General features: G+C 60.7%; 1 protein-coding gene across 1 annotated transcript; it reads left to right on the forward strand.

Annotated features, from left to right (window-relative positions):
* Window positions 1-851: 851 nt before the first annotated feature.
* Pdlim4 (PDZ and LIM domain 4) lies at window positions 852-10,380 on the forward strand (the record flags this gene model as incomplete). Its single annotated transcript, XM_013508295.1, is given in 6 exon segments — window positions 852-1,003; window positions 4,517-4,595; window positions 7,973-8,178; window positions 8,390-8,553; window positions 8,757-8,874; window positions 8,984-10,380. Coding segments are annotated over 6 exon segments (924 nt in total), but the record flags the coding sequence as incomplete, so codon positions are not given.
* Window positions 10,381-10,961: the final 581 nt, after the last annotated feature.

A 10,961-nucleotide genomic window follows, 5' to 3' on the forward strand; every position in this document is an offset into this window, starting at 1 on the left:
GCACGTGAGTGAAGGGGCCCCCTACTGCCTGAATTTCCCAGGGCTGCCTACCCTGCATCTCTCTGAGTCCTCACCCCCCACACGTGCCCTTCATCAGAGGACCAGTGTTGTGAGGGTGTCCGCATGGGAACCCTGCTGGACTCCGCAGGGTCAGCAGTGACCCCGGGTGCCCTGTAAAGGGAGTGGGATGGAGTTGAGACCCAAGGGCAGGCTGGCAGCTGGAACTAGATGGACTTGCCTGAGGAGCTGGTCGGCGGACTCCCCCATCATACCTGTGATGAGGTAACAACAGTGCGGGGGGCATGGATGGGGACCGGCGCAAAGGGCAGCTCCAGAGGTGGTGGCCTCTCTGCTGAGACCTGGAGGGGAAGCAAGAGGCTAGTGAGGAGGGTTCGGGAGACATAAGAAAGAGTGTTCCAGGTGGAGGGAGCAGCATTTGTAGAAAGCGTGGAGGCGGGCACTGTCAGGTGCCCCTGGGTCACCAACAGCCTCCTTCCAGACCCTCACACCCCTCCCGGCCTCAGGGGCTGGGACTGAACCCACGGCCTGCGCGCTGCATCTCCAGTCGTTTTTGTTTGTTTTTTATTTTGAGTCCGAGTCTCGCTGAGTTGCCCAGGCTGGGCTTGAACTTGTGAACAGGAGTGCATCACCACACCCTACTTGGAGCTGGGGTTTTTCTCAGAGCAGAAGCTACAGCAAGGCCACCTGCGGGCCTCAGCCAGCCTCCCGGCTTGCCCACCCACAGGACCCCTGCCAGCCGGTCCACACCAGGCAGATGCTAAGGTTGGAGGAGCTTTAGCGCAGAGGGTCGCCTGGTGCCCGTGCTGACCATCTGCCTTGTCTGCCCATAGGTCCATGCGGGCAGCAAGGCCGCACTGGCTGCCCTGTGTCCTGGAGACCTGATCCAGGCCATCAACGGAGAGAGCACGGAGCTCATGACGCACCTGGAGGCGCAGAACCGCATCAAAGGCTGCCACGATCACCTCACGCTCTCTGTGAGCAGGTGCGCACCGGGCGGGCCGGGCAGGGAGGCCGGCAGGAGATGTAGGAGCGATCGGGAGCGGCCTCGTCCTGGGTGAGCTGGGCTTGTCCCACTCAGCTCCTCAGCACCCTGCCCAAGCCCAGACCTCGGATTAGTGCTTTCCTAGGGGCCCGGAGGGTACCGATTAGAGCCGGAATAGCTTACGGGAGAGAGAAATCCCTTTTGGCTTGAGATTAGAAGTCCACGGGGGCTCTTACTGCAGGTGTTGCTGGCAGCAGAGATGAGAGCTTGAGCTGCCTGTGGGCTTTACTTCAGTCCCTTCCCCTCCCCACAGTGACCATTGTAATGAGCATCTCAGAGCATTTATCTTCAAACCAATTAAAACTGAGTGGAGGCCCCACTTTACAGATGGACCAACTGAGGCTCAGAAAGGTTAGAGAGTGCTTAAAGCCACACAGGCAGTAAGGAAGCAGAATTTGACTCCTGGTCTGTCTTACTCCTAAAGACTCCAGCACCTCTGCCGAGCTGCCAGCCACTGCCTCCCGCCCCCCTGGGCAGCTGTCCTGCCTCAGCTGTCCCCACCACGGCCCATGCCTCTGCTCTGGTGGGGTCCGGATTTGGAACAGTCTTCCCACCACGAATTGTGTAATGCTGTGCAGCCCACTGAGAAGGAGAGGAGACAGGGTCCTGAGCTAGAATGAAAGGTCCAGTGCCCCCGGCCTTGCCCAGCCCTAGGTCTGTCTTCAGCTTCGACAGGCTGCTGGGCTAGTCCCAGCCAAGTGGGATCTCCCCACAGCCCTGCCCCGGCTGGATCGGAGAAGTCATTTCACTGCTCAGCTCTGCCACGTTCCCTGTTGACAGGGACTTTCCACGACCTCCTATGGAAATGTGTGGGCGAAACCTCTCCAAACCACAACACAGCTAACCATGCCTTAGTGCCGGCAGGGTGGGAGGTGAGCTGTTGGCCTGGAGCCTTTAAACTCGGTGAGAGAGTTTATGAGGTAGACCTGTTTGTCGCTGGCCCGAGACTAGGTCTGGGCTCGGGTCAGGACGCCGGCTGTGCGCTTGGCACTGAGTAGGCCCCGCTGCAAGTCCAGGGCCTTTCCTGCTCCACAGGGCACATAGTGAGGACGCCCTGGCCTAGGAGCTCAGCAGAACTAGGCCTCCGCGGGTCCGAGGTAGCCACATGACCTCCGTGAGCCTGGGTTTCCTTTCCCATAAAACAAGGTCACGTGCATCCCCCGGAGCCAGACTGAGGGGCTGCAGGCTGGGGGAAGTCTCAGCATCGCTCTGCCCACAAGGAGCCTCCGAGGCCTCCCGCCTTGGCCGGGTTCCTGGGCCCTGACTCACCTCTGGCTCTGGCTCGAGCTGAACCGGGACAGCCTGGTGGCAGCAGAGCTGGGGGAGGCGCACAGGGGCCTGAGTCAGGAGATTCCTAGAGAGACCGATGTCACAGGAGGGTGCTGGGCGGAGGCCCCTCTTCCTTCCTTCCTGTCCTGGTCATTTGTTCCACACCAGGCGTAGATGGAGCCAGTGGTCCACTGACCTGTTCCAGCCTGGGCGTCACAGTCTCCAGCGGCCATCTGGCCATGCAGTAGGGAGCACATCCATTCTCCACAGTCACACAGCTCGATTCCAGACTGGCGTGAGAGCCGTGAGAGAGCTGTGCGCCCCGAGCCTGACCTTCCTTGTCCCCACAGTGGGAGCTGTTCTGTGGTCTGGGCATTGAATGATGGTGAGGTTCCGAGCCTGCTCAGAGTGAAAACCCAAGTCCTGCCCTTCACGCATCCACACACACGCAGACTCTTAGGGATCAAGACAGAGGGGCCGCTTTGACTCTCTGGCCCAGCATTCCTCCCTCCGGGCACCCTCTCCCCTGCAGGGGCCCCTGAGTCAGGGCCCCCATCTGTCCGCCTGCTATTCCAGGACCTGGGCCTGGGCCCCAAAGACCCTTCCACCTGCAACATGGGCTCCTGTGAGGATCAGCCTCGTGAGCTGCTGACGGGAGTAACAGGGCCCAGGCCAGCCTCACTGCCTGCCTCTGCCTACGGAGTGCTCTGATCCCTTACAGACTTGCCTGCAGAGTGAAACGTGCTGTAAAGACCCAGCTTCCCTTCCCAAGGCCGGGCAGCCATAATCTAAGGCAACCCAGGCTTCGTGGGCATGTTCTGTAGGTCCAGGACTTTCCTAGCATGAACTGCAACCCTGACACGGATGAGGTCTCCGTGGCCCAGGATTGTGATCCAAGGTGCCTTGGTGTAGCCCAAACTTTGGATCTCATTTCATTGAAGATGGGCAGTTGGAGCCACCTGCCCGTCCTGAAGGTCTGTGATGGAGTTAAGACTGTTTAAGCCCTTCATTCTGACCTGATGGCTTGGGCCACTCTCATGGCTCTGAGTACGTGGTGCCCTATGTTCTTTAGACCTCAGCTTGGACAGACCTCCTTGGCAGAGCTTCAGGAAAGAATCAGGCCAGATAGCCACGGAGAATGTCCCAGGTGTGTCCTAGCAGAGTTTTGAGAGAACATACAGTTAGAGCTGTGAGTTAGGGCAGTCACTTAGTTGCATGGCTGAAGGGATTGCCCTGGGCCAGCAGAACCTTGATGCCAAGGACCCCCAAGGGCTGTTGCGTAGAGAGGTAGTCTGCAAGGCTCCAGGGAGCGGGCAGTCAGTGTGCACTGCAGCTATAAAGGGATTATTAAATCTCTTGGCTGATAAAGAAACAGGATCAAGTCGTGAGGCCCGTTGTGAGGCCCCAGGAAGCCCTAGAAGACCTCTTGATTCAGGGTCCTTATTTCCTTTTGGTCTAGCCACTCACTTCACACCACCTGCAGTCCAGGGTCTGTGCACCCGCCCGGCCTGCCTTCCGTTGGAGCTGGGAGCTACCCAGGGGCAGGCCCCAGCCGCAACCTCTAGGCCTGCCCGCCCTGCTTATGGCAGGTTTACGATGTTTTTCTCCCTCCTGAGTAGTGTTTGGCTTTTGGTTTCTATGGCGATGCAGGAATTTCCTAATGGCCTGTTTCCCATTTGGGCTAGGCAGACCTCGGAGATGACTCTGCTGGCTGTGTGGGGAGGCGGCAAGAGGGAAGGCACACCCTTGAGAACCTCCATTTCACCTCCCCGAGAGCCGACCCCAGCTCCGGTCGGAGGCCGAGGGCGGCCGAGGGATCCGGGGCTGAGCTCCTGGCTGGCGTATCTGTGTAGCTCGCTCCCTCCTGAGCGGAGCCTCTGAGCTGAGCTTCTGCAGGCCCCAGACAGGGTGGACGTGTGGGGAAGTTGCAGGGCCCCTGCGGCCACCTCTGTCCAGGAGCCAAATGAGACTGGGCTGGGCATTTGGCAGGGAAGGGCGCACATAGCCCTGCCCCAGGAGGGTGGCAGATCTAGACCCGTGGCTCTGCCACAGCGGACCCCACTGGGTACCGGGGAAACACAGGCTGGTCCTGGGCGACTCCAGGCCCAAAGCCCCCGGTCCTGGCTCGGGGCCGTGCTGAGCGTACTGGGCGGATGTGTGTGACGGTTGGAATTCTTGCCACAGGCCTGAGAGCAGGAGCTGGCCTGGTGCTGCTGATGACAAGGTCCAGGCACACAGGATTCACATCGACCCCGAGGCCCAGGTAGGTCCAGACATGGTCTGACATGGCCTGGCTCCAGGTCCCCCAGCAGAGGAGCCAGGTAAGGTCCACAGGTTCACCTCCCCTGTGGCTTTCGGGTACTCAGGACAGAGACTGAAACAGAGGGCTTCTCCGGGCTGTTCCCGCTCCACCCCACGTTCCACAGGGGATGCGCCCGCTGGCATTCATCCTGATAGCTGGCAGTGCCACGTTAGGAAGAAGTCAGCAGTGTGGCAGAGGAGCAGGCGCCTGGTGGCTGGTGTTCCCAGCCCAGGAGACACGTCTCTGTCTCATCCCAGCCTTGGGTGCCCGGAGGTTAAAGTTCTCTCCTGGCCTTTGTGTGACTGCAGCTGGTGTAGATCACAGGCTACGCATCTGTCCGCTTAATCACGTTTTTGTGTACAGCAGAAGTCTCAGCCACGGCTGTGTCCTCGAGGGAAGTGAGGGGTCTGGGCTGCTCTAGGACTTCGTTTCCCCACGGACGTGAGAGGTAGCTGTTGCCAAGAGTGAGGTATCCAGACCAAGAGTGAGGTATCCAGACCCAGCTCGATGTGTCTGAGCCAAGAGTGAGGTATCCAGACCCAGCTCGATGTGTCTGAGCCCCTGAGTCTGGGCAAGGTGGAGTCTGGGCCAGAACCGCAGGACCCAGCATGTGGAAGCACAGTGTCCTGGGCCTGCTTTTGTCCTCTCCACATGGAGGAAAAGGACCCGGAGCGGGGAGAGGAGGCTGCTGCACCAGATCTGAGAAAGGGTCTGCCCCGGCCCCTCCCTCACTGACTGCCGCAGTCCCCGCTGGCCCTGTCCAGCGTCCCACAGGCCACGTGCTTGCCACCGCCACAGAGGGCCGTAGTCCTACAGGTGGTGAAGGCGGGACACTCAGGAGTCCTGAGATAGGGGGAGCCAGGCCAGGGGAGCCCGGCATAGGCGCATTACTCCGCCAGGAGTCAGAGAAGGCTTCCTGGAGGAGGGGTATTTCCGGGAAAGAACAGGCAGGCAAAGAGGTGGCAGAGAGGAAGCATCCTCAGGAAGCACACGGCAAGGCCCAAGGTGAGACTGCACCCCAGGCTCAGAGAGCAGAAAGGCTGGGAGGGCACGGGCTAGAGGCAAGGGATGAGGCTCAGCATGGCTCTTGAGCTCCTCCGTCCGGCACCTCGGCTGTTTTTGCAGGGATTCACGTCTACTTTTGTGCCTCAGAGGCTTTCTCTGGTGGCCCTGTGAAAGCCCTACGGGCTGGGGCAGGGGCAGATTTGGCATCAATAAATAACCAGCTTTAATAAAAAAAAATAAAATAACCAGCTTTACAAGGGGCAGGTGGGAGGGAGCGGCGGAGCGCAGACCTGCGTGCGTTGTGTGAGGCCAGGTTCCCTCAAAGGTGGCAGAGGCAGGAGAGGTGGAAGAGGGCCTTGGGATCCGGAGCCCAGTCGTGTTTGTTCCTCCTCAGGAGGCTCACAGCCAGTGGTCCCCTGCCCCAGTGCTTTTCTTCATCTGCTTTGAACACCAGGCTGCTAGTGGCCCAGATTTTCCATAAGCAACACGGCAGCCCCCTCCTCTGCCGCCCCTTTCTGTGCTGAAAAGGTCATGGGCTCCATAGGTGGTGACAAAAACATCCCCACCCCACCCTTTTGGGCTGTGTCCTCACTCAGAGACACAGGGCTCTTTGTCCCGTTGCTGTTCCCACCCTCTGCCCGTGGGGGTGGGGCTAGCTGGAGCCATCAGAGGAGGAGGAGGCCATGGTTAGCCCAGGGCCAGTGCAGGGTACCCCGGAATGCACCCCACAGGGAAGCGGACAGGGCCCACTGGGGCTTCAGGCCCACAGGGGACGCTCCCAGGACCGAACGTGGGAACGCAGGGCAGAAGGGTAGCAACAGGGAGGGGTTTCTGGGAGGCCTGAGACCTGGGAAGGGCTAGAGGCAAGTCGGGTGCAGCCCCCAGCCTGTGCCCTGCAGCCCCGCACAGAGTCGGGCCTTGGCCTCAGGAGGTGCGGCCCGCTCAGCTGGACTTGGTGCTCACCTCCAAGCTGAGGGTCCAGAATCGGACCTCGTCATGGGGGACCTGGCGACCACGCAGGCCATCGCTCTCCGGCCGCTGCAAAGCCCACTGCGGCTTCACCCAGCAAGTCTGCAGCGGCCGCCCAGACCCGGGGAGCGCAGCGCGGGGATGAGGTTCACCCTACACAGAGGGGGCGCCTGTGAACGGAGGCTCGGGAGTTCCAGTGAGAGCCCTTCCGCTAAGGGGCGTTTGCCGTGTGCCGAGCCTGTGGGTAGAGACTGTCGCGTCCCCCACTCACAGCTGGTGAACCAGGTTCGGAGAGGTGAGGTGACGCGCCAGGTTTGCGAGTGGTAGAGCAGGGACTCAGTCACAGAGGCCGCCGCTGGGTTCACACCGACCGAACAGGCTGCTGCATGGGTGGCCGGGGAGGGGCATGGCACTGATGACCCCGCAGTCCACTCCCCCACCCTGCTGGCGGGGGTGGCGAGGGCCTCCGTCCTGCCAGCCACCGGCTCCCCCGCCCCCTCCCCACTGAAGCCTCCTCCTGGAGGCCGAGCCCCGCCCCCACCGACCACAGCCCATCTGGCCCCCATTAGAGGCCAGCCCCGCCTGCCTGCTTGCCCAGCGGACATGTGTGAGAGCGCTCAGGTTTCTCAGCGCTTCTCTAGGGTCTGACAGGGATAGAGTCCTGCTGCTGCTGCTGCTGCTGCCGCCGCCTTGATGGGGGCCAGCCTGGGCAGCAGTACCCTCCCCTTTGTCCACAGAGTAGGGGAAGGGGAAGGGCTCCCCCTCAACTGCTGGCCTGTGCATTCCCCGAGCTCCGACCTTGGAGAAAGCAAGACACAGGCTACAGGGTGCCCAGTGCTGGAGGCTGCCCACGGCCAAGTCCAGCTCTTCCCCGCGAGGCTGGGCATCCTTTCCTTCCCACCCAGGCCTCCTGTCCACACTGCAGAGGCTTACAAGTCACCTCCCGGGCAGAGGCGGGGACCTTCCCCATGGCCTGAACTCGAGCTGGACCCCAAAATCTGGCTGCTCTGGCTGCCAGCCCAGATTCGGCCACGGGAGCCACCACGGCCTTCCCCAGTGGGGCCCGTATACGTGCGGTTAAGTGTGTGTGTGTGTGTGTGTGTGTGTGTGTGTGTGCTGGCCTTACGCGTGCATATGTCTTTAAGCAGACACGTGACTGTGTGCACAGCCCTGTCATTGGTGTGGCTGTGCTTGTGTGCCTGCAGCCTGAGGTCACACAGCTCGGGACTCTGTAGGGGTGGACAAAGCCCCCCAGAGCGGAGAGAGCCAGCCGGTGCCCACTGCGGCCCGGTGGCGCAGAGTGGAGGTGCAGCGAGCAGGGTGAGGCCGCGGCTCTCCCAGTGCCTCAGGCCTCACTCTCACAGGACAGCAGCCCAGTGAGCAGCAGGCGGTCCTCGGCCGCCGGGATTGCACCAGAAGACGCCCGACCGGGCCTGGGATCTCCGTGTGGACCGGGCCTGGGGTCTGCGTACGGGCAGTCACCTCGTCTTCCAGCCCCTCAGAACGGCAGCAGCAGTGAGGCCGCCCTGCCAGCCCAGATGAGCGGCCTGCACGTGTCTCCACCCCCGGGGTAGTGCAGTCTTCGCCTTCGCAGCCCCGCCCAGACCCCATCCTCATGCCTGATCCCTCAGCTCCCCCCAGGCCCCATCCCGACCCCGGACCCTTGACCCTTGTCCCAGCTGGTGGCATTCTGGTTCACAGAGCCTCACCCCCTTCCCACGCTGGCAGAGTGGGGGCCGGCTCGGCAACCTGTCGCTCCTCCACCTCGTTTCCTTACCCAGTGCGGATCCAGCCAGAGGCGTCCCACGCAGCCGGGACTGCAGAGTGGACCTGGGCTCTGAGGTGTACAGGATGCTTAGGGAGCCTGGAGAGCCCGCGGCTGTGGAGCCCAAGCAGTCAGGCTCCTTCCGCTACCTGCAGGGCATGCTGGAGGCCGGCGAGGGCGGTAAGACCCTGACGCCTTGTCCTGCCCGTCGTCCCACCCCGCCGTGTCCCCCTCTGACCGGCCAGCCCTCCGCCCTGCCTCACACCCCCTGCCTCACTGGCCAGACTCCCCAGTCTCGGCGTGGAGTCCCCAGAAGCAAGGCCCTGCAGAAATGGAGGTCCGACCTCCTCACTGGCTCATCCCGCCCGTGCTTCCCGTTTCAGGGGAGCGGCCCGGGCCCAGCGGCCCCCGGAACCTCAAGCCCACAGCCAGCAAGCTGGGCACTCCGCTGAGCGGCCTGCAGGGACTGCCAGAGTGCACGCGCTGCGGCCATGGGATCGTGTGAGTACCCGCACCCCTGAACCCCCGGGCCCTTGCTGGGGGCAGCGCGAGGACCTGAGGGTCATCTGACTCTGACCTCCCGGGCCCGTCCGCACCCGACCCTCATCAGGGGCACGATCGTCAAGGCCCGGGACAAGCTCTACCACCCAGAGTGCTTCATGTGCAGCGACTGCGGCCTGAACCTCAAGCAGCGCGGCTACTTCTTCCTGGACGAGCGGCTCTACTGCGAGAGCCACGCCAAGGAGCGCGTCAAGCCGCCCGAGGGCTACGACGTGGTGGCCGTGTACCCCAACGCCAAGGTGGAACTGGTCTGAGCCTCGACCCCTCCCGCCCCTGCTTCCTTCGCTGCCGCCTCGTGCCTGTGTAAATACATGTCCAGTCCCTCCCTATTAAAGAGCCTTCGCTCGGCCTCTAACCAGACACGTCCTGGCCCCCACCCTCCAGCGCAGGCCACGGCGCCTGTGCGGTGAGACCAGCTCAGGTGCCAGGGAGGCCCTGGGCACGGGGTGTAGTGGGGAACGAGAGGCACCACGCTGTCCTCGCGGGGAGAGCTGGCCGGCAGACCCCGGGCCTGGGGAGATGGACTGGGCTGGCACACAGCCGGCGAGGCCCACTTCATTCTGAGCCCTCTTTTTCTTTGTACTTTCTCTCTTCAGCCAGTAGAGGGCGCCCTTGCTTTTTCCAGCCTGAGAGAGAAGGAAGGTTTTAGAAAGAATTCTTGCCTGGGGCTGCTGGTTTCCCCAAAGATGCTCCGTTTTATTCCAGAGTGGAAGGAAAATTCCCCCTCCCTCATTCCTGAGGGAGAACTCATCGTTCCCCACGATGGGTCTGCCCTGGGCCTTTTGTCCCTCTCTTGCACGCACTGAGACAGACTCATGTTTTTTAAAAATACATACACAGTACATGAGTAGTAATAGAGTCGCCGCGTGGCTAGTAGCTGTGTGCCCTGAATGCTCTGCCCGGTGGATCCACTCTACTTCGCTTGCTCTGGGGCCCCGTTTATTTAGTGAGCTTGAGAATACGTTTGTACTATTTTCAATTTTGTGCTGTCACAAGCCACAAAAAGCGGTTATCAGTTGACATTCTGTCAGGGTGCACCAGTACTTGTTTCCTCCAGCTCTTGCCAATATCCTGACCTTTTCCGTTTCTAAAACCTGGTAAGTGAAACACAGCATGTAGTTTTAATTTTTCATTTCTCTAATTACTAGTGACGAGCTTTCAGTCATTCAACAAACACTTAGAGTGTGCTTGCTGGGTACCCGCAGCTGAGGTAACAGAAAGGAAATGTCCCTCCCTACCAGTAGGTCCTGTGTGAACTACCCTAAGCCTTTCTCTCACTTTTCCAAGGTTTATTTAACTTCTGTTGACAATTAGTAGGAAGTTTTTCACACTCTTGTACGAGGATTTTATGCATCTGACCTATGCTGCTTTCCTTGCGACCACATCACCGTTTTAACTACGACCGTGTCGGAGTTTAATAGCTAACCTCTCCGTGTTTGTTGTTTACACCTGTGTCAGGGTTATGCTTGTACATTTCCAGTTGTCAGTTGAGACTTGTGTGCCAGACTCTGGAAAAACCAACCTCTGTGAACCGTGACTAGGGTTTCCCTGCCTCAGAGGAGGGAGCGGGCAAGAATCTGTGACCTGTACTTCCTCTGCGTTTATCCAGGTGGCTTGTTTGTGTGGTAATTTTTTATTTCCATTTTCCTCTGATAGATTTGTCCTAGGGATCCTTCCCAAGGGTCTTTCCACAATCCCCTCTGCTCCCCGAGGGCGCCGCCTGAGGATGGTGGGCAGGCCCCTCCAGAGGAGAGAGGCCGAGAGAGCGGGCTCGAGTCCCGTGAGCTTTTGGCCTTGTCCCGTGGGTGGCCTTGCCTGTGTCCCCTCTTTTCATGATCGGCGGGGCTCTGGTGCCTGCCCCCTCCACCCACACACTGAGACTCACACTCCCTACAGCCGCCCCGGAGTAGGGCGAGGTAGAGGAAGAGTCGGCCCCCCTCTCTCCCCACCATGCTTTGCCAAAGACTTCCCCAGGAGACGTGGCCCTGGCCGCACCAGTCCTAGGCCTGAACAGTGTATGACTGGCA

Source organism: Chinchilla lanigera, unplaced genomic scaffold (genome assembly GCF_000276665.1).
Source record: "Chinchilla lanigera isolate Chin_1 unplaced genomic scaffold, ChiLan1.0 scaffold00007, whole genome shotgun sequence".
Lineage (NCBI taxonomy): Eukaryota > Metazoa > Chordata > Mammalia > Rodentia > Chinchillidae > Chinchilla > Chinchilla lanigera.